At 44.2% G+C, this 23,195-nt stretch overlaps 1 protein-coding gene across 3 annotated transcripts; it reads right to left on the bottom strand.

The window, feature by feature from the left end:
* Positions 1-815: 815 nt before the first annotated feature.
* On the bottom strand, positions 816-22,555 carry riok1 (RIO kinase 1 (yeast)). 3 transcript variants are annotated; one of them, XM_034555876.1, is made up of 17 exons: positions 20,619-20,817; positions 15,305-15,485; positions 15,134-15,221; positions 11,385-11,454; positions 11,262-11,304; positions 10,944-11,036; positions 10,594-10,706; positions 10,254-10,334; positions 9,688-9,774; positions 9,454-9,591; positions 9,266-9,369; positions 7,359-7,465; positions 7,177-7,242; positions 6,984-7,100; positions 3,154-3,207; positions 1,221-1,337; positions 816-1,135 (listed from the first exon to the last, which is right to left on the bottom strand). In XM_034555876.1, the coding sequence occupies exons 1-17, from the start codon at positions 20,669-20,671 to the stop codon at positions 1,025-1,027; spliced, it is 1,623 nt and encodes a 540-aa protein (XP_034411767.1). In that variant the 5' UTR covers positions 20,672-20,817; the 3' UTR covers positions 816-1,024. The 3 variants fall into 3 exon arrangements, with proteins under 3 accessions (XP_034411767.1, XP_034411765.1, XP_034411766.1); XM_034555874.1 differs by lacking the exon at positions 20,619-20,817 and adding an exon at positions 22,336-22,555 and having other exon boundaries at positions 817-1,137; positions 1,222-1,337; XM_034555875.1 differs by having other exon boundaries at positions 817-1,137; positions 1,222-1,337; positions 20,624-20,946.
* Between the last annotated feature and the right edge of the window lie 640 nt (positions 22,556-23,195).

Genomic DNA, 23,195 nt, shown 5'->3' with positions numbered 1-23,195 from the left:
ACATTACTGGTGTTTATTGTTTAGGGGGTAGAACATTACTGGTGTTTATTGTTTAGGGGGTAGAACATTACTGGTGTTTATTGTTTAGGGGGTAGAACATTACTGGTATTCATTGTTTAGGGGGTAGAACATTACTGGTGTTCATTGTTTAGGGGGTAGAACATTACTGGTGTTCATTGTTTAGGGGGTAGAACATTACTGGTGTTTATTGTTTAGGGGGTAGAACATTACTGGTGTTTATTGTTTAGGGGGTAGAACATTACTGGTGTTTATTGTTTAGGGGGTAGAACATTACTGGTGTTCATTGTTTAGGGGTAGAACATTACTGGTATTCATTGTTTAGGGGGTAGAACATTACTGGTGTTCATTGTTTAGGGGGTAGAACATTACTGGTGTTTATTGTTTAGGGGGTAGAACATTACTGGTGTTTATTGTTTAGGGGGTAGAACATTACTGGTGTTTATTGTTTAGGGGGTAGAACATTACTGGTATTCATTGTTTAGGGGGTAGAACATTACTGGTATTCATTGTTTAGGGGGTAGAACATTACTGGTGTTCATTGTTTAGGGGGTAGAACATTACTGGTGTTCATTGTTTAGGGGGTAGAACATTACTGGTGTTTATTGTTTAGGGGGTAGAACATTACTGGTCTAGAACATATAACAGGTTCCTCCTCAGTTCCATTGATGGTGTCATTTATCTCATGCTGTCGACTTCGCAAGAAGAACCGGAGGTCAGTGTCTGTGTGTGTGTGTGTGTGTGTGTGTGTGTGTGTGTGTGTGTGTGTGTGTGTGTCAAACAAAAGAAAATATGACATGATGATAAAAACATTTTATTAAAAGTTTCTTGTGAAGTTTAAAGTGATTGCAGTTTGTTGTGCTGCTGAAGGGTCAGAAGTCAGGGGGGGATTAGGGGTCAGAGGTCAGGGGGGATTAGAGGTCAGAGGGGATCAGGGGTCAGAGGTCAGGGGGGGGATCAGGGGTCAGAGATACACAGGGAGTCCATACGGACAAACAAGAAGTCTTCATTTGCCTTTTTTCATCTTGGACACTTTCTCTTTCCTCCTCTTCACGTGTTTTGGAACTTTTTTTGTTCTTTTTTCTCTCTGAGCTTCTTTCACTATCTTCTTCTTTTCCTGAAATAAAAAAAGATTTTGAGTTTGAATTTAGGAGACTAACTCTTTATTACAGACTGCTTCTACGATATAAAGTGTTCAATACCTTTTTTTCCATCTGGGCTTCCTCACTCTTCTCCTGCTGATGATCTTCTTCTTCTTCTTCTTCTGCATCCTCCTCCTCCGAGGATGAAGACAGGTCATTCTCCAGCAGGGCAGGAACCTGAGAGAATCAAAGTTGGTCTACTCATCGGATATTTGGGGAGGCGCTGACAGAGGAAACAGCTGATCCGTCTTGTGAGTTCCTGCTTTCTTACAGTGCAGCCGCTTTGCTGCTTGCTCTCGTCTATGTTTGCCTTTTTTCTGCTATTAACTTCTGATATTCTTGTTTTTCTTCCGTGAGAATCTTTGAGCAGCAGCTCCTGGACACATGAACATCACTGGGACTCTATTTCTTTGTAGAATTAACAGACTATTGCCATATTTCTGCTGGTTTAAAGATAAATAGCTATATGCTACTTAGCAGCTAAGCTAAAGCTAATTAGCAGCACGATGCCACCCCTCTCCACGGACGACTACCACAAACTCCTGCAGAAGATGCAGTCTTGTAGACAAAAATCCACGACTAGAAGTGAATGTTGAGGTGAATGGACTGTGTGAGAACAATACCACTTTACCATGGACAAGTGCAAACTAACAAACGGCTAACTAGCACACCAAGCTAACTAGCACCACCAGGCCTAGCACGAAACAGGAGGGCTGTGTAGCTGTTAATGAATCCTCGAATGGTAGTCCTCTCTGGAGCTCTCTCGGTGAAAAGCCGAAGAGGCAGGAGGTGGGAGGACGACTAACAGGCAGAGCCCAGCACTCTGAGATTAGTGGTGCGGCTGGCTGACCTGCACTACTACGCAGGCAGAACTCCTCCTCAACCCATCAGGCAGCTGGGAAAAGTAGAACCAGCAAAACACCTCAACGACAACCAAGCCTACAACTTGAAAACAGATTTACTCCAATGTTGCAGGATCCTAGATCTTATGACCTGGATAAGCAGCTATCTTCTCAAAGTAAGGTAAGAACTGAGAGGAAAAGCTACCGACTGCCTGAGACTCTGATTGTTGGTGACTATGCTGAAAAAGATGTCTGAATGGTGTGCAGCAAGAATACCAAAATACTCTGCTTTCTAACAGATATGGTCTCTAACATGAGAAAAGATCTTGAACATCGTGGCTCACCATCCCACCGTGGAAGACATCATCGTGCATACGGGAAGCTGTGATATTGTGAAACAACAGTCTGAAGTTCTGAAGAGAGACTTTATTGACTTGTTAAACAGTCAGCTGTGTCAATGCTGAGGTGTTCATCAGTGGCCCTCTACCACCAGTCAGAGAAGGAGATGAAAGGTTCAGCAGGCTGTTTGAACTGAACAGATGGCTGTCAACTACATGTACTGACCATTCAGTACATTATATCAACAATGTTTACCTAATCTGGCAGCGAAGACATCTTTTTTAGGCAAATGGAGTTTGCCTGAACAAGTCAGGGGTAAAACTGTTTAACTCTATTTTCTTACTGCGCCACCCGTCTCTTTCCACTGCCAAGGACAGGAGACAAGGAGTCTAAACCAGAGAACCCCCCCCCTGCCTAAGGAGAGCCAAGAGGAGTCTAAACCAGAAATAACCACCCAGCATCGGCGTAGAGACCTCAGGGGAAGGATGCAAGAGGAGGATTCTCCAACCTCATCATCAACAGATGAATGCATGAAGGACTCCTGGTTGATGGCAGAGTGAATGATGACATGTACAGTCCCTTTACCATGTAGTAGCTCTTACTTAAAGCACTTTGTAGTTTAACTTTATTGAAGAAATGTTACTTTCTGGATTCTTGTTGTTCTGAGTTTGTACTCAGTTGAATTAATTTATTGTAAGTCGCTTTGGATAAAAGCGTCAGCTAAATGACATGTAATACACCTTTACTACTAGGAGCTCTCTTATCAATATACTGCTCTTCTTCATGGCCAAATAAGTGAGAGGTGCACGTACCGTTTGAACTCCAGACAGATCCTTCCTCAGTCCGGTCAGCGTCTGGTACAGAACCTGCCCAACAGAAACACTCATGTTGTTAACAGGTACTACAGGTAACAGGCAACACAGACAGGTAACAGGCAACACAGACAGGTAACAGGCAACACAGACAGGTAACAGGCAACACAGGTAACAGATGTACATTACATGTCATTTAGCTGACACTTTTATCCAAAGCGACTTACAATCATGTTACATTCATACACTGTAGAACAGCTACAGGGAACAATTCAGGGTTAAGTGTCTTGCTCAAGGACACATCGACTAGGGCGGGGATTGAACCACCAACCCCCTGATTGAAAGACAGACCTGCTAACCACTGACCCTACAGGCAACACAGATAGTCAACAGGTAACAGAGGCAACAGAGAGGCAACAGGTAACAGAGGCAACAGGTAACAGAGACAGGTAACAGAGGCAACAGGTAACAGAGAGGCAACAGGTAACAGAGGCAACAGGTAACAGAGGCAACAGGTAACAGAGAGGCAACAGGTAACAGAGGCAACAGGTAACAGGCAACAGGTAACAGAGACAGGTAACAGAGGCAACAGGTAACAGAGAGGCAACAGGTAACAGAGGCAACAGGTAACAGAGAGGCAACAGGTAACAGAGGCAACAGGTAACAGAGACAGGTAACAGAGGCAACAGGTAACAGAGGCAACAGGTAACAGAGAGGCAACAGGTAACAGAGGCAACAGGTAACAGAGAGGCAACAGGTAACAGAGGCAACAGGTAACAGAGACAACAGGTAACAGAGGCAACAGGTAACAGAGGCAACAGGTAACAGAGAGGCAACAGGTAACAGAGGCAACAGGTAACAGAGACAACAGGTAACAGAGGCAACAGGTAACAGAGGCAACAGGTAACAGAGAGGCAACAGGTAACAGAGGCAACAGGTAACAGAGAGGCAACAGGTAACAGAGGCAACAGGTAACAGAGAGGCAACAGGTAACAGAGGCAACAGGTAACAGAGACAGGTAACAGAGGCAACAGGTAACAGAGGCAACAGGTAACAGAGAGGCAACAGGTAACAGAGGCAACAGGTAACAGAGAGGCAACAGGTAACAGAGGCAACAGGTAACAGAGACAACAGGTAACAGAGGCAACAGGTAACAGAGGCAACAGGTAACAGAGAGGCAACAGGTAACAGAGGCAACAGGTAACAGAGACAACAGGTAACAGAGGCAACAGGTAACAGAGGCAACAGGTAACAGAGAGGCAACAGGTAACAGAGGCAACAGGTAACAGAGAGGCAACAGGTAACAGAGGCAACAGGTAACAGAGAGGCAACAGGTAACAGAGGCAACAGGTAACAGAGACAGGTAACAGAGGCAACAGGTAACAGAGGCAACAGGTAACAGAGAGGCAACAGGTAACAGAGGCAACAGGTAACAGAGAGGCAACAGGTAACAGAGGCAACAGGTAACAGAGACAACAGGTAACAGAGGCAACAGGTAACAGAGGCAACAGGTAACAGAGAGGCAACAGGTAACAGAGGCAACAGGTAACAGAGACAACAGGTAACAGAGGCAACAGGTAACAGAGGCAACAGGTAACAGAGAGGCAACAGGTAACAGAGACAACAGGTAACAGAGACAACAGGTAACAGAGAGGCAACAGGTAACAGAGACAGGTAACAGAGGCAACAGGTAACAGAGGCAACAGGTAACAGAGAGGCAACAGGTAACAGAGGCAACAGGTAACAGAGAGGCAACAGGTAACAGAGGCAACAGGTAACAGAGACAACAGGTAACAGAGGCAACAGGTAACAGAGGCAACAGGTAACAGAGAGGCAACAGGTAACAGAGGCAACAGGTAACAGAGAGGCAACAGGTAACAGAGGCAACAGGTAACAGAGAGGCAACAGGTAACAGAGGCAACAGGTAACAGAGAGGCAACAGGTAACAGAGGCAACAGGTAACAGAGACAACAGGTAACAGAGACAACAGGTAACAGAGGCAACAGGTAACAGAGACAACAGGTAACAGAGACAACAGGTAACAGAGAGGCAACAGGTAACAGAGGCAACAGGTAACAGAGACAACAGGTAACAGAGGCAACAGGTAACAGAGGCAACAGGTAACAGAGAGGCAACAGGTAACAGAGGCAACAGGTAACAGAGACAACAGGTAACAGAGGCAACAGGTAACAGAGGCAACAGGTAACAGAGAGGCAACAGGTAACAGAGGCAACAGGTAACAGAGGCAACAGGTAACAGAGGCAACAGGTAACAGAGGCAACAGGTAACAGAGACAACAGGTAACAGAGACAACAGGTAACAGAGACAACAGGTAACAGAGAGGCAACAGGTAACAGAGACAGATAACAGAGGCAACAGGTAACACAGGTAACTGGTAACACAGGCAACACAGACAGGTAACAGAGAGGCAACAGGTAACACAGACAGGTAACAGAGAGGCAACAGGCAACACAGACAGGTAACAGAGGTAACACAGACAGGTAACAGAGGCAACAGGTAACACAGGTAACTGGTAACACAGGTAACACAGACAGGTAACAGAGAGGCAACAGGCAACACAGACAGGTAACAGAGGCAACAGGTAACACAGGTAACTGGTAACACAGGCAACACAGACAGGTAACAGAGAGGCAACAGGTAACACAGACAGGTAACAGAGGTAACTGGTAACACAGGCAACACAGACAGGTAACAGAGAGGCAACAGGTAACACAGACAGGTAACAGAGGTAACTGGTAACACAGGCAACACAGACAGGTAACAGAGAGGCAACAGGTAACACAGGTAACTGGTAATCAATTGTGTTATAACTTCTTCATGGTACTACTCATTGTATGAATCATTATGTTGTATACATTGAATATGTTGTAACTGTAATTCCATTCTGGTCACATGACATCTATTGTACTTCTGGTCACATGACATCTATTGTACTTCTGGTCACATGACATCTGGTCACATGACATCTATTGTACTTCTGGTCACATGACATCTATTGTACTTCTGGTCACATGACATCTATTGTACTTCTGGTCACATGACATCTATTGTTCTTCTGGTCACATGACATCTATTGTACTTCTGGTCACATGACACCTATTGTACTTCTGGTTACATGACATCTATTGTTCTTCTGGTCACATGACATCTATTGTTCTTCTGGTCACATGACATCTATTGTTCTTCTGGTCACATGACATCTATTGTACTTCTGGCCACATAACATCTATTGTTCTTCTGGCCACATGACATCTATTGTACTTCTGGTCACATGACATCTATTGTACTTCTGGTTACATGACATCTATTGTTCTTCTGGTCACATGACATCTATTGTACTTCTGGTCACATGACATCTATTGTTCTTCTGGTCACATGACATCTATTGTACTTCTGGTCACATGACATCTATTGTACTTCTGGTTACATGACATCTATTGTTCTTCTGGTCACATGACATCTATTGTTCTTCTGGTCACATGACATCTATTGTACTTCTGGCCACATGACATCTATTGAACCTCTGTCCATCCTGAGGACCCCCCTCTGTTGCTCTCCCTGAGCTTTCGGCCCCTTTTCTCTCCTTAAAGGGTCTTCCTGTTCTGATGTGAGGTCAAAGGTCAGAGGATGTGGTATGTGTACCCTCTGAGGAGTTTGTAATTTTGGGCTATAGAAATATTTTTAATTGAAAACTAAATATATTTAATTCTATCCAATAAAAGGTGACGCGTCTCTTCTGCTAATTTATTTATTAATTTATCCATTCCTCTCCAATGTGTTTACTTGTCTCTATGTCTCGTGTCTCTTACATTGTCGTCGTGTCCAAAGATGGCCGACTCCTCCTCCTTCATCCTCATCAGGTCAACATCTCGCTCGTAGTGACTCACCTCCGTCAGAGTGCGGGGGATGTAGGCCTTCATAAACACCTGAGGGGGGGAGGGGAGGTCAGAGGTCAGGCTGTTGTTACCAGCTGAATAGGAGGATGCTTGTGTTCTCCGTCACCTCCTCGTCTACTCCGTCCTGATCCGACCGCTGCTCCGACGTCCGCTCATCTGCAATCACCATTGCCTGGACGACCAATGACAGAATAATACAAATATCTCTATCTTGTTTCTATTGTTTCTTTTACTTGTTTGTTTTGAGCATGTTTTTAAGAATATAGTTTTTCCAGTGAGTGTTCAGACCTTCTCCAGGTATTGGTCGATGTTGTCGCAGGTGATCGATGGGTCGGTGATGAAGTCAAAAAGCTCTCTGACCGTCATCACCGCGACGCCGCGCTTCACAAAGAACTCTGGGAAAAAACAAATCAGATCAGCTGACAGATCTGAACCCGCCGGTACAGATTAGAGCAAAGCATCAACATTCTGGAGAGGACTTGATATTAGTGACTCATCTCAGAATGTGTTCCTATAACAGAGCAACCTTAAGTGGTAAAGATGCATTCTCTATCCTGACCACCAGGGGGCGACTCCTCTGGTTGTAAAGATGCATTCTCTATCCTGACCACCAGGGGGTGACTCCTCTGGTTGTATAGAAGTCTATGCTTCATGTGTTAAAGCTGCATTCTCTCTCCTGACCACCAGGGGGTGACTCCTCGGGTTGTATAGAAGTCTATGCTTCATGTGTTAAAGCTGCATTCTCTCTCCTGTCCACCAGGGGGTGACTCCTCGGGTTGTATAGAAGTCTATGCTTCATGTGTTAAAGCTGCATTCTCTCTACTGACCACCAGGGGGTGACTCCTCTGGTTGTATAGCAGTCTATGCTTCATGTGTTAAAGCTGCATTCTCTCTCCTGTCCACCAGGGGGTGACTCCTCGGGTTGTATAGAAGTCTATGCTTCATGTGTTAAAGCTGCATTCTCTCTCCTGTCCACCAGGGGGCGACTCCTCGGGTTGTATAGAAGTCTATGCTTCATGTGTTAAAGCTGCATTCTCTCTCCTGTCCACCAGGGGGCGACTCCTCGGGTTGTATAGAAGTCTATGCTTCATGTGTTAAAGCTGCATTCTTTCTCCTGACCACCAGGGTGCGACTCCTCGGGTTGTATAGAAGTCTATGCTTCATGTGTTAAAGCTGCATTCTCTCTCCTGACCACCAGGGGGCGAATCCTCTGGTTGTATAGAAGTCTATGCTTCATGTGTTAAAGCTGCATTCTCCCTCCTGACCACCAGGGGGCGACTCCTCTGGTTGTATAGAAGTCTATGCTTCATGTGTTAAAGCTGCATTCTCCCTCCTGACCACCAGGGGGCGAGTCCTCTGGTTGTATAGAAGTCTATGCTTCATGTGTTAAAGCTGCATTCTCCCTCCTGACCACCAGGGGGCGAGTCCTCTGGTTGTATAGAAGTCTATGCTTCATGTGTTAAAGCTGCATTCTCTCTCCTGACCACCAGGGGGCGACTCCTCTAGTTGTATAGAAGTCTATGCTTCATGTGTTAAAGCTGCATTCTCTCTCCTGACCACCAGGGGGAGAGTCCTCTGGTTGTATAGAAGTCTATGCTTCATGTGTTAAAGCTGCATTCTCTCTCCTGACCACCAGGGGGCGACTCCTCTAGTTGTATAGAAGTCTATGCTTCATGTGTTAAAGCTGCATTCTCTCTCCTGACCACCAGGGGGCGACTCCTCTGGTTGTATAGAAGTCTATATAAATGACTCTACTTCTCTCTTGATGTATTCCCTCAGTAAACATTGTAAACATTAGTTTTTGGTCTCAATCTCTAGTTTCAAGTCTTCTTCAATACAGAATGATGTTCATTTAGTAAATTATGGCCATTTAGAGTCAAACAGACCATAAAGCAGGTGATTGACAGGTCGACGCCACAGTGTTGTCCAGGTTTTTGTCTTACAACTAACCTTTTCACTGTTTTCACTTCACTAAACTTGATTTTGATCCTAGAAATGTCTTATTCAGTGTTCAGTTGTATTTAGCTCCTCCCTCTACTGTCACTTCCGGTTCCAAAAAACATGGCGACAAGTACAGCTGAAGGCTTCAAAACGTCAGTCCACAAACCAACGATGACGTTATGATGTCCTCGTCCACCTAAACCCAGTGTCACAGTGTCGTCTTACGAACAGCAGAAAACACGGCGCTGGCTCACCGTTGACGTTACTGCAGTCCTTCCTGAGGAACTCGAGCGCGTGAGGATGGTCGTGCTCCACCGACTGGGACACGTCAATGATGTAAGCGTCTCCGTTGTGATATCTACAGACAGGTTAGTGAGTTTTAGAGGCTTTTATTTTGAAGGGGTTGTATGTGTGTGTGTAGGGGGCGTGTCAAGGCTCTTACAGCATGTTGAACTCGCTGAGGTCAGCGTGGACAAGTCGAGCCTCCTGGAACATCTTTCTCATGTTCTGTAGAACCTGCAGGTAGAGCTCACAAGCCTTCGACTCCGACAACGCCGCGTTCTTCAACAGAGGAGCCGGCCTGGCCAATAAACAACGGGTCAGTACAAGAGGCAGGACCGGACAGTCGTGATTAGTCTTTAAACGTCTCTGCTCTGTGGCTCTGATAAGTTCTTACATGTTGTCTTTTCCGATGAAGCTCATCAGCAGAACGTGACTTCTGAGCAGCTTTGGTTCTGGACTCGGGATTCCTGCCGTCTGCAGCCTGAAACCCACAAACTGTAATGTTCTACTGGGTTCTATCAGCTGGTCGGATAAGATTCTACTGGGTTCTATCGGCTGGTCGGAAAAGGTTCTACTGGGTACTGTCAGCTGGTCAGTACAAGTTCAACTGGGTTATATCGGCTTGTCGGATACGGTTCTACTGGGTACTCTCAGCAGGTCAGAACAGGTTCAACTGGGTTCTATCGGCTTGTCGGATAAGGTTCTACTGGATATTGGCAGCTAGTCGGATACGGTTCTACTGGGTACTGTCAGCTGGTCAGATAAGGTTCCACTGGGTTCTATCGGCTTGTCGGATAAGGTTCTACTGGGTATTGGCAGCTAGTCAGATAAGGTTCTACTGGGTTCTATCAGCTGGTCGGATAAGGTTCTACTGGGTATTGTCAGCTGGTCAGAACAGGTTCAACTGGGTTCTATCGGCTGGTTGGATACGGTTCTATGTGTCAGTAGAAAGGTTCTGACCTGATAAGGTTCCTCATCTCCTTCTCTGCCCAGGTTCTCACCATCTTCCTGGGGTTTCCTTTACAGTAACCATGACGGAACCTGCAGAACAGAAGAATAACTTAAAACTGTTAGTACCTCATGATGACTGAGAACAGCTAATAAACTGTCTGCTGATTATTGATTAGCTAGTCTGATGTCAGTTTTATTTTGGAGAGAACAGGAGGTTCATGCATGTACTGAAGGGGAGGAGCCTGTATGCTCTCTTGCTGCATTGGTTAGCTGTCATGTTAACTAACGTTAACAGTGAGGGAGGGTGTCCCTCTCCCCCCCCCCCCCCCCCCCCCTCCTCTCTCTCTACCTGAACTCTCCACTGACGTATTTGTCCCGGTCTTTGAACAGCAGGATGGAGGTCTTGTAGATCTTAATGGCTCTACTTTCTCCTGCAGAGGTGCTGGCGTGATAAACATTAGCCTGAAACACATATATTAAACACACACATATACATATATATATATATATATATATATATATATATATATATATATATATATATATATATATATATATATACATATACATATACATATACATATACATATACATACATACATACATACATACACATACACATAAATACATGTGTGTTGAAGTCTTATTTGACTTAAGACATCAGTGTATAAATCAGTGTATTGATCAATGATTGCTGACCTCCTTCCCTGTGCTGATGCAGCCATTGATTTCACAGATGACTCCGCGACTCAACATCTTGAAGAGAATCATTCGAGTTCGAGGATCTAAAACCTGCAGAAGAAGACCAACAATCAGCTGAGAGGGACATTCATGAAGTGTTTGATCACAGTTATGACATGAGGAGCAAGTGGGATCAAACCCCTGTCCCCATGTTCAGAAGTCAACCTGCTTAACCACTAAAAGTCCTTTGGGTTGGATTCTTCACGTAATCAATAAACTACCAGTGAGATAAATTGGTAATGAGGCCAGACCTTTTCAAAATAAAAGCATCCTCACCTGTTCCACTGTGGCTCGGTCGGCTTTGTCTTTCACTCTGTACCTGCAGAAAGCAGCCAATCAAATCATTAGTCACACGCGTCACATGACCTGTGATGTCACACAACACGAGGTCACACGTACGTGGCGGCTTCTTTCTGTTTCTGCATAGTCGTCACTTTGTTGATCACCGAGTCGGCGTAATTCAGTTTATCTGAAACAATAACAAACAAACTGATCAATCAATACAATTGATTGAATACCTGTTGTATCCTTTTCCACGTATAAAGATGAAATACGGTTATTAGAGCTTCAATCAGAGGCATCGGTTATGAAACATGTCTTTATTATAGTTTTATGAATACATCCTCTGTCTCCAGAAAAAAGGGCACCAATCACAGGCTGCTTCAGCCTCACATGACCTGTCAGTCTCATGTCCAGGTGTTTGGAGACATTGTTAGACCTTAGTGCTGATAAAGGACTCATCTCTGTACTGGTCTTGTTAGACCTTAGTGCTGATAAAGGACTCATCTCTGTACTGGTCTTGTTAGACCTTAGTGCTGATAAAGGACTCATCTCTGTACTGGTCTTGTTAGACCTTAGTGCTGATAAAGGACTCATCTCTGTACTGGTCTTGTTAGACCTTAGTGCTGATAAAGGACTCATCTCTGTACTGGTCTTGTTAGACCTTAGTGCTGATAAAGGACTCATCTCTGTACTGGTCTTGTTAGACCTTAGTGCTGATAAATGACTCATCTCTGTACTGGTCTTGTTAGACCTTAGTGCTGATAAAGGACTCATCTCTGTACTGGTCTTGTTAGACCTTAGTGCTGATAAAGGACTCATCTCTGTACTGGTCTTGTTAGACCTTAGTGCTGATAAAGGACTCATCTCTGTACTGGTCTTGTTAGACCTTAGTGCTGATAAAGGACTCATCTCTGTACTGGTCTTGTTAGACCTTAGTGCTGTTAAAGGACTCATCTCTGTACTGGTCTTGTTAGACCTTAGTGCTGATAAAGGACTCATCTCTGTACTGGTCTTGTTAGACCTTAGTGCTGTTAAAGGACTCATCTCTGTACTGGTCTTGTTAGACCTTAGTGCTGATAAAGGACTCATCTCTGTACTGGTCTTGTTAGACCTTAGTTCTGATAAAGGACTCATCTCTGTACTGGTCTTGTTAGACCTTAGTGCTGATAAAGGACTCATCTCTGTACTGGTCTTGTTAGAACTTAGTGCTGCGTTCGACACCATTGATCATGACATCCTATTACAGAGACTGGATCAGTCGATTGGCATTTCAGGTACCGCACTAAGTTGGTTTAAATCCTATTTATCAGATCGATCTCAGTTTGTATTTGTAAACGATGAAGCCTCAATGACCACCAACGTTAATCACGGAGTTCCACAAGGTTGGACCAATTTTATTTACCTTATATATGCTTTATCAGGAAACACTCCATAAACTTTCATTGCTATGCAGATGATACTCAATTATATCTATGGATCAAACCAGAGGAGACCAACCAGCTCGCTAAAATTCAAGAATGTCTTAAAGACATAAAAACATGGATGACCTGCAACTTCCTGATGTTAAACTCAGACAAAACTGAAGTTATTTTACTGGCCCTGAACACCTCAGAGATCAATTATCTGGTGATGTGGTTTCTGTAGATGGCATTGCCCTGGCATCCAACACCACTGTAAAGAATCTCTAGTTATCTTTGACCCAGACTTGTCCTTTAACTCCACGTTAAGCAAATCTCAAGGACTGCATTTTTTCATCTACGTAACATTTCAAAAATCAGGCACATCTCGTCTCAAAAAGATACAGAAAAGCTGGTTCACGCGTTTGTTACTTCCAGACTAGATTACTGCAACTCCTTATTATCAGGCTGCTCTAATAAGTCTCTTAAGTCCCTCCAGTTGATCCAGAATGCTGCAGCTCGTGTACTCACAAAAACTAAGAAAAGAGATCACATTACTTATCTTAAGGAGCTTGTAGTACCATATTGCCCCACTAGAGAGCTGCTCACTAAATGCGGGGCTACTTGTGGTTCCTAGAGTCCTAAAAAGTAGGATGGGAGCCAGAGCCTTCAGTTATCAAGCTCCTCTTTTATGGAACCAGCTTCCACTTTCAGTCCGGGAGGCAGACACAGTCACCTCATTCAAGAATAGACTTAAGACTTTCCTCTTTAATAGTCCTTATAGTTAGGGCTGAATCAGGTTTGCCCTGGTCGAGCCCCTTGATATGCTGCTATAGGCTTATAGGCTGCTGGGGGATGTTTTAGGATACACTGAGCACCTATCTCCTCTTCTCTCTCTCCTTATGGATGAATTTACATCTCTCCATTGCACCTTATTACTCTGCTTCCTCCCCGGAGTCGTTGTGACTTCACGTCTCATAGGGTCCATTGGACCTGGAGGTGTCTGATGCTGGTGAACCGGCCTCCCATTGGCCCTGCTGATGCCCCGCCCCCCCTCCTCTCTACCTCCTTCTGTTTCATGGATTGGAGTTCCATTCATACATTGTCATATTCATGTAATGTGTTTATGTAACTCTGTAACTCTGTTCATCTGGTCACATGACATCTATTCTTCTGTCCATCCGGGGAGAGGGATCCTCCTCTGTTGCTCTCCTGAAGGTTTCTTCCCTTTTTTCCCTGTCAAAGGTTATTTTTTGGGGAGTTTTTCCTGTTCTGATGTGAGGTCAAAGGTCAGGGATGTCGTATGTGTACAGATTGTAAAGCCCTCTCAGGCAAATTTGTAATTTGTGATATTGGGCTGTATAAAATAAACTGAATTGAATTGAATAGCGTGGTGGGTGGTGCAACATAGGATGTCAGATATAACAAACAACAAGCAACAACAGTAGACAACAAATAAACAAACAAAGTGCAGACGAGACATAGAATAAAATGTAAAATGTACAGTGTAAGATAAAGTACAATTCTAAAGTGTATGTAATGTTTAAGTTATGCAGAGGAGTGAGGGGTAGTAAATAAATAGTCCAGGGGTGGTAAATAGACCCGGGGATGGAAGAGTCAGTCCGTGGGGGGTCCGGGCTCCGTTGATGAGGCTGACTGCTGACGGGAAGAAGCTGTTTGAGTGGCGTGCGTCTTGGACTTGGTGGACCGCAGCCTCCTGCCAGATGGAAGGGACTCCAACAGCTCGTGTCCAGGGTGAGAGCGGTCGGCTGGGTGTTAAAACGTCACTAATAATATTTATAATAATTAGGGCTGGGCACGTTAACGCGTTATTAATTATTATTTTATTCATTTGCATTGGGAGGGGCTTAATGCTCCGTCCATTTGTATGAAACGGAGCGGACTACAAAGATGGCGGCTGGGTCAGTGTAACTGCTTTATGTTTCAGAGGCTTTACAGACTAAAAGTCTCCTGCACAGTCAATTACAGCTGGGCTTTTTCTGTGCTAGAGAATTTTTGTTTAAACAGAGTTATATTCTGTATGTTAACTTGCTGTTGCTCCCAGAGGGCCTGTTATAACCTTCTGATAACATTACTTTAAAATAAAAGCGTGCAATACACTAATTTTTAATTCATTCTTGAATTTTGCGCATAATGCGATTAATCAGAGAGAAATCATTTGATTAATCGATACATTTTTTTCATCTTTGCCCAGCACTAATAATAATGTTTCCTCTCTCATGATGTTGTCTGGATATAAAACATTCTACAAGTCGTTTTCTCTGCTCAACAGGGAGGCGGTCCTTAGTAAGCGTTAAGAACAGTGAATCAAATGAAGGAGGAGGACCACTGTGGAAAGAGCCTCCACTTGGTCAGCCCAGTCAACCATGTTGGTTTGCTCATTGAGGGCAATATCTATGTGATATTGATTGGTGATGATTGCCGATGACAGTGTGTGTGTGTCGTTACCCAGGTTGATCTTGTGTTCATATTTCCTCAGAGCTTTATCAGACGGAGTCGACCGCAGCGTCTTATTGGACGGATTCTGTCTGTTGGACTGACCAATAAAAACAAACAGAGTAAGTCAGCTGACTGAAAATCAGAATCATCAATCAGCACTCATCGATCAGAGAGTCTGACCTGAAAGCTGACGGTTGTCCTGTTGTATCTTTTGGTAAGATCTCCTCCTGCAGAACACCACGCCCACTCCTCATCTTCATCATCATCTTCATCATCATATTCCTCCTGCTGTCGGTCTGATGAAGGCTGGAGAGTGATATCGCTGCTTTGATGCGTTGCAGCAAACAGCTCTGATTGGTCACTGCAGAGAGAAAACCCTCAGAAACATCAGCTGTTTATTTTTCATGATGGAGATGTGAAGCTCTCCAAAATATATTTGAATTACCCATTCACACCTATTAATACTAATGTAAACCCATTAACACCCATTCAAACATTAATACCCATTCACATCTAGTAATACCATTCATACGCATTTACACCCATTAATACCCAATCACACCAAATAATACTAATTTACACCCATTCAAGGTTTTTTTTTTATCGTAAAAGTGTTTTTCTTGATCTGATGTGAGGTCAAAGGTCAGGGATGTCGTATGTGTACAGAATGTAAAGCCCTCTGAGGGGAGGTTGTCATTTTGGGCTCTACAAAATAAATGAATTCAAACCCATTAACGCACATTCACCCCAATAATACCCATTCTACTGTTCTCTACCCAATGCACTGGTAGGTTCTACTGTTCTCTACCCAATGCACTGGTAGGTTCTACTGTTCTCTACCCAATGCACTGGTAGGTTCTACTGTTCTCTACCCAATGCACTGGTAGGTTCTACTGTTCTCTACCCAATGCACTGGTAGGTTCTACTGTTCTCTACCCGATGCACTGGTAGGTTCTACTGTTCTCTACCCGATGCACTGGTAGGTTCTACTGTTCTCTACCCAATGCACTGGTAGGTTCTACTGTTCTCTACCCAATGCACTGGTAGGTTCTACTGTTCTCTACCCAATGCACTGGTAGGTTCTACTGTTCTCTACCCAATGCACTGGTAGGTTCTACTGTTCTCTACCCAATGCACTGGTAGGTTCTACTGTTCTCTACCCGATGCACTGGTAGGTTCTACTGTTCTCTACCCAATGCACTGGTAGGTTCTACTGTTCTCTACCCGATGCACTGGTAGGTTCTACTGTTCTCTACCCAATGCACTGGTAGGTTCTACTGTTCTCTAACCAATGCACTGGTAGGTTCTACTGTTCTCTACCCAATGCACTGGTAGGTTCTACTGTTCTCTACCCGATGCACTGGTAGGTTCTACTGTTCTCTACCCAATGCACTGGTAGGTTCTACTGTTCTCTACCCGATGCACTGGTAGGTTCTACTGTTCTCTACCCAATGCACTGGTAGGTTCTACTGTTCTCTACCCGATGCACTGGTAGGTTCTACTGTTCTCTACCCAATGCACTGGTAGGTTCTACTGTTCTCTACCCGATGCACTGGTAGGTTCTACTGTTCTCTACCCAATGCACTGGTAGGTTCTACTGTTCTCTATCCAATGTACTGGTAGATTCTGCTGTTCTCTACCCAACGTACTGGTAGGTTCTGCTGTTCTCTACCCGACGTACTGGTAGGTTCTACTGTTCTCTACCTAATGTACTGGTAGGTTCTACTGTTCTCTACCCAATGCACTGGTAGGTTCTACTGTTCTCTACCTAATGTACTGGTAGGTTCTGCTGTTCTCTACCCGACGTACTGGTAGGTTCTACTGTTCTCTACCTAATGTACTGGTAGGTTCTACTGTTCTCTACCCAATGCACTGGTAGGTTCTACTGTTCTCTACCCAATGCACTGGTAGGTTCTACTGTTCTCTTCCCGACGTACTGGTAGGTTATGCTGTTCTCTATCCGATGTACTGGTAGGTTCTACTGTTCTCTACCTAATGTACTGGTAGGTTCTGCTGTTCTCTACCCGACATACTGGTAGGGTCTGCTGTTCTCTACCTAATGTACTGGTAGGATCTGCTGTTCTCTACCCGACGTACTGGTAGGTTCTGCTGTTCTCTACCCGACGTACTGGTAGGTTCTACTGTTCTCTACCTAATGTACTGGTAGGTTCTACTGTTCTCTACCCAATGCACTGGTAGGTTCTACTGTTCTCTACCTAATGTACTGGTAGGTTCTGCTGTTCTCTACCCGACGTACTGGTAGGTTCTGCTGTTCTCGACCCAATGCACTGGTAGGTTCTACTGTTCTCTACCCAATGTACTGGTAGGTTCTACTGTTTTCTACCCAATGTACTGGTAGGTTCTACTGTTCTCTATCCAATGCACTGGTTGGGTTCTACTGTTCTCTAACTAATGTACTGGTAGGTTCTACTGTTCTCTACCCGACGTACTGGTAGGTTCTGCTGTTCTCTACCCGACATACTGGTAGGTTCTACTGTTCTCTACCTAATGCACTGGTAGGTTCTACTGTTCTCTACCTAATGTACTGGTAGGTTCTACTGTTCTCTACCTAATGTACTGGTAGGTTCTACTGTTCTCTACCCAATGCACTGGTAGGTTCTACTGTTATCTACCTAATGTACTGGTAGGTTCTACTGTTCTCTACCCAATGTACTGGTAGGTTCTACTGTTCTCTACCCAATGCACTGGTAGGTTATACTGTTCTCTACCCAATGCACTGGTAGGTTCTACTGTTCTCTACCTAATGTACTGGTAGGTTCTACTGTTCTCTACCCAATGCATTGGTAGGTTATACTGTTCTCTACCTAATACACTGGTAGGTTCTACTGTTCTCTACCTAATGTACTGGTAGGTTATACTATTCTCTACCCAATGCACTGGTAGGTTCTACTGTTATCTACCTAATGTACTGGTAGGTTCTACTGTTCTCTACCCAATGTACTGGTAGGTTCTACTGTTCTCTACCCAATGCACTGGTAGGTTATACTGTTCTCTACCCAATGCACTGGTAGGTTCTACTGTTCTCTACCCAATGTACTGGTAGGTTCTACTGTTCTCTACCCAATGCACTGGTAGGTTCTACTGTTCTCTTCCCGACGTACTGGTAGGTTCTACTGTTCTCTACCCAATGTACTGGTAGGTTCTACTGTTCTCTATCCAATGTACTGGTAGGTTCTACTGTTCTCTACCCAATGCACTGGTAGGTTACACTGTTCTCTACCCAATGTACTGGTAGGTTCTACTGTTCTCTACCAAATGCACTGGTAGGTTCTACTGTTCTCTACCCAATGCACTGGTAGGTTCTACTGTTCTCTACCCAATGTACTGGTAGGTTCTACTGTTCTCTACCCAATGTACTGGTAGGTTCTACTGTTCTCTATCCAATGCACTGGTAGGTTCTACTGTTCTCTACCTAATGTACTGGTAGGTTCTACTGTTCTCTACCCGACATACTGGTAGGTTCTGCTGTTCTCTACCCGACATACTGGTAGGTTCTACTGTTTTCTACCTAATGTACTGGTAGGTTCTACTGTTCTCTACCCAATGCACTGGTAGGTTCTACTGTTCTCTACCCAATGTACTGGTAGGTTCTACTGTTCTCTACCCAATGTACTGGTAGGTTCTACTGTTCTCTATCCAATGCACTGGTAGGTTCTACTGTTCTCTACCTAATGTACTGGTAGGTTCTACTGTTCTCTACCCGACGTACTGGTAGGTTCTGCTGTTCTCTACCCGACATACTGGTAGGTTCTACTGTTCTCTACCTAATGTACTGGTAGGTTCTACTGTTCTCTACCCAATGCACTGGTAGGTTATACTGTTCTCTACCTAATGTACTGGTAGGTTCTACTGTTCTCTACCAAATGCACTGGTAGGTTCTACTGTTCTCTACCTAATGTACTGGTATGTTCTACTGTTCTCTACCCAATGCACTGGTAGGTTCTACTGTTCTCTACCTAATGTACTGGTAGGTTCTACTGTTCTCTACCCAATGTACTGGTAGATTCTACTGTTCTCTATCCAATGTACAGGTAGGTTCTACTGTTCTCTACCTAATGTACTGGTAGGTTCTACTGTTCTCTACCCAATGCACTGGTAGGTTCTACTGTTCTCTACCCAATGCACTGGTAGGTTCTACTGTTCTCTACCTAATTTACTGGTAGGTTCTACTGTTCTCTACCCAATGCACTGGTAGGTTCTACTGTTCTCTACCTAATGTACTGGTAGGTTATACTGTTCTCTACCCAATGCATTGGTAGGTTCTACTGTTCTCTACCTAATGTACTGGTAGGTTCTACTGTTCTCTACCTAATGTACTGGTAGGTTCTACTGTTCTCTACCCAATGCATTGGTAGGTTCTACTGTTCTCTACCTAATGTACTGGTAGGTTCTACTGTTCTTTACCCAATGTACTGGTAGGTTCTACTGTTCTCTATCCAATGTACTGGTAGGTTCTACTGTTCTCTATCCAATGTACTGGTAGGTTATACTGTTCTCTACCCAATGCATTGGTAGGTTCTACTGTTCTCTACCTAATGTACTGGTAGGTTCTACTGTTCTCTACCTAATTTACTGGTAGGTTATACTGTTCTCTACCCAATGTACTGGTAGGTTCTACTGTTCTCTACCTAATGTACTGGTAGGTTATACTGTTCTCTACCCAATGCATTGGTAGGTTCTACTGTTCTCTACCTAATGTACTGGTAGGTTATACTGTTCTCTACCCAATGTACTGGTAGGTTCTACTGTTCTCTACCCAATGTACTGGTAGGTTCTACTGTTCTCTACCCAATGCATTGGTAGGTTCTACTGTTCTCTACCTAATGTACTGGTAGGTTCTACTGTTCTCTACCCAATGTACTGGTAGGTTATACTGTTCTCTACCCAATGCATTGGTATGTTCTACTGTTCTCTACCTAATGTACTGGTAGGTTCTACTGTTCTCTACCCAATGCATTGGTAGGTTCTACTGTTCTCTACCTAATGTACTGGTAGGTTCTACTGTTCTCTACCCAATGCACTGGTAGGTTCTACTGTTCTCTACCCAATGTACTGGTAGGTTCTACTGTTCTCTACCTAATGTACTGGTAGGTTCTACTGTTCTCTACCCAATGCACTGGTAGGTTCTACTGTTCTCTACCCAATGTACTGGTAGGTTATACTGTTCTCTACCTAATGTACTGGTAGGTTATACTGTTCTCTACCTAATTTACTGGTAGGTTATACTGTTCTCTACCCAATGCATTGGTAGGTTCTACTGTTCTCTACCCAATGCACTGGTAGGTTATACTGTTCTCTACCCAATGTACTGGTAGGTTCTACTGTTCTCTACCCAATGTACTGGTAGGTTCTACTGTTCTCTACCTAATGTACTGGTAGGTTCTGTAGAACTGAGAACAGTAGAACCTGAACATATAGTAGAACCCCGATGTTCAGGTAGAAGAAGAAGTCAGCTCTCAGTAAACAGTCTCACCTGACCTCCTCTGCGTCATCAAACTGTCCAGGTACACAGCTGACCAGCGACATGACGTCACACAGAACCTATGAACAGAATCTTTAAACCAGAACTGATCCAGGAACCAAACCCGGTCCAAACTAGTCCAAACTGATCGAAACCTCGTCGGAGCAGCTTCTCACACGGCAGCGTGTTAAATTTACTTCCGGGTTTGAACACGTGACTACGGCGAGTGACGAGGGTGTTTAGCGAAATGTAGCTCAGTGAATGAGAATCAGAATCAGAACCTTTCATTGTAAGTATGTTTTCACATACAAAGAATTTGTCATGCCGGGTTGTGCAACAATAGACAATAACACTAGACAATCAACAACAATCAACATGTACTGGTAGGTTCTACTGTTCTCTACCCAATGTACTGGTAGGTTCTACTGTTCTCTACCCAATGTACTGGTAGGTTCTACTGTTCTCTACCCAATGCACTGGTAGGTTCTACTGTTCTCTACCCAATGCACTGGTAGGTTCTACTGTTCTCTACCCAATGTACTGGTAGGTTCTACTGTTCTCTACCTAATGTACTGGTAGGTTCTACTGTTCTCTACCCAATGCACTGGTAGGTTCTACTGTTCTCTACCCAATGCACTGGTAGGTTCTACTGTTCTCTACCTAATTTACTGGTAGGTTCTACTGTTCTTTACCCAATGCACTGGTAGGTTCTACTGTTCTCTACCTAATGTACTGGTAGGTTATACTGTTCTCTACCCAATGCATTGGTAGGTTCTACTGTTCTCTACCTAATGTACTGATAGGTTCTACTGTTCTCTACCTAATTTACTGGTAGGTTATACTGTTCTCTACCCAATGCATTGGTAGGTTCTACTGTTCTCTACCTAATGTACTGGTAGGTTCTACTGTTCTCTACCCAATGTACTGGTAGATTCTACTGTTCTCTATCCAATGTACTGGTAGGTTCTACTGTTCTCTACCTAATGTACTGGTAGGTTCTACTGTTCTCTACCCAATGCACTGGTAGGTTCTACTGTTCTCTACCCGATGCATTGGTAGGTTCTACTGTTCTCTACCCAATGCATTGGTAGGTTCTACTGTTCTCTACCTAATGTACTGGTAGGTTATACTGTTCTCTACCTAATGTACTGGTAGGTTCTACTGTTCTCTACCCAATGCATTGGTAGGTTCTACTGTTCTCTACCTAATGTACTGGTAGGTTCTACTGTTCTCTACCTAATGTACTGGTAGGTTCTACTGTTCTCTACCCAATGCACTGGTAGATTCTACTGTTCTCTACCCAATGTACTGGTAGGTTATACTGTTCTCTACCCAATGTACTGGTAGGTTCTACTGTTCTCTACCCAATGTACTGGTAGGTTCTACTGTTCTCTACCCAATGTACTGGTAGGTTCTACTGTTCTCTACCTAATGTACTGGTAGGTTCTACTGTTCTCTACCCAATGCACTGGTAGATTCTACTGTTCTCTACCCAATGTACTGGTAGGTTCTACTGTTCTCTACCTAATGTACTGGTAGGTTATACTGTTCTCTACCCAATGTACTGGTAGGTTCTACTGTTCTCTACCCAATGTACTGGTAGGTTCTACTGTTCTCTACCTAATGTACTGGTAGGTTCTGTAGAACTGAGAACAGTAGAACCTGAACATATAGTAGAACCCCGATGTTCAGGTAGAAGAAGAAGTCAGCTCTCAGTAAACAGTCTCACCTGACCTCCTCTGCGTCATCAAACTGTCCAGGTACACAGCTGACCAGCGACATGACGTCACACAGAACCTATGAACAGAATCTTTAAACCAGAACTGATCCAGGAACCAAACCCGGTCCAAACTAGTCCAAACTGATCGAAACCTCGTCGGAGCAGCTTCTCACACGGCAGCGTGTTAAATTTACTTCCGGGTTTGAACACGTGACTACGGCGAGTGACGAGGGTGTTTAGCGAAATGTAGCTCAGTGAATAAGAATCAGAATCAGAACCTTTCATTGTAAGTATGTTTTCACATACAAAGAATTTGTCATGGCGGGTTGTGCAACAATAGACAATAACACTAGACAATCAACAACAATCAACACAGTACGAGAATTAATAATAATAGTAATAATGCATTTAATTTATATAGCGCTTTTCATAATACTCAAAGACACTTCACATTAAGAATATAAATATAAGATAAAGTGCACAGGTAGGTATCAGTACTTTAACCAGTAAGTACGTTTAAAGTGACAAGTGTATTTAAGTGAGGAGTTATGTGTATTTAAAGTGTAGGTGATGGAGCAGTGGGAGGTGATGGAGCAGTGGGAGGTGATGGAGCAGTGGGAGGTGATGGAGCAGTGGGAGGTGATGGGGCAGTGGGAGGTGATGGGGCAGTGGGAGGTGATGGAGCAGTGGGAGGTGATGGAGCAGTGGGAGGTGATGGAGCAGTGGGAGGTGATGGAGCAGTGGGAGGTGATGGGGCAGTGGGAGGTGATGGGGCAGTGGGAGGTGATGGAGCAGTGGGAGGTGATGGGGCAGTGGGAGGTGATGGAGCAGTGGGAGGTGATGGAGCAGTGGGAGGTGATGGGGCAGTG

This window comes from Cyclopterus lumpus, chromosome 17 (genome assembly GCF_009769545.1).
Source record: "Cyclopterus lumpus isolate fCycLum1 chromosome 17, fCycLum1.pri, whole genome shotgun sequence".
In the NCBI taxonomy this organism is placed as follows: domain Eukaryota; kingdom Metazoa; phylum Chordata; class Actinopteri; order Perciformes; family Cyclopteridae; genus Cyclopterus; species Cyclopterus lumpus.
This window is presented reverse-complemented; position numbering and strand designations above follow the sequence as displayed.

Excerpts from the sequence above, each read along its gene's own strand:
- riok1 (XM_034555874.1), bottom strand. The coding sequence starts at position 22,388 with ATGTCGCTGGTCAGCTGTGTACCTGGACAGTTTGATGACGCAGAGGAG. Across the intron at positions 3,208-6,983 it reads TCTTTGGACACGACGACAAT|GTTCTGTACCAGACGCTGAC; the intron begins GTAAGAGACACG and ends TCTGTTGGGCAG. Across the intron at positions 1,338-3,153 it reads ATCTGTCTGGAGTTCAAACG|GTTCCTGCCCTGCTGGAGAA; the intron begins GTACGTGCACCT and ends TGATTCTCTCAG.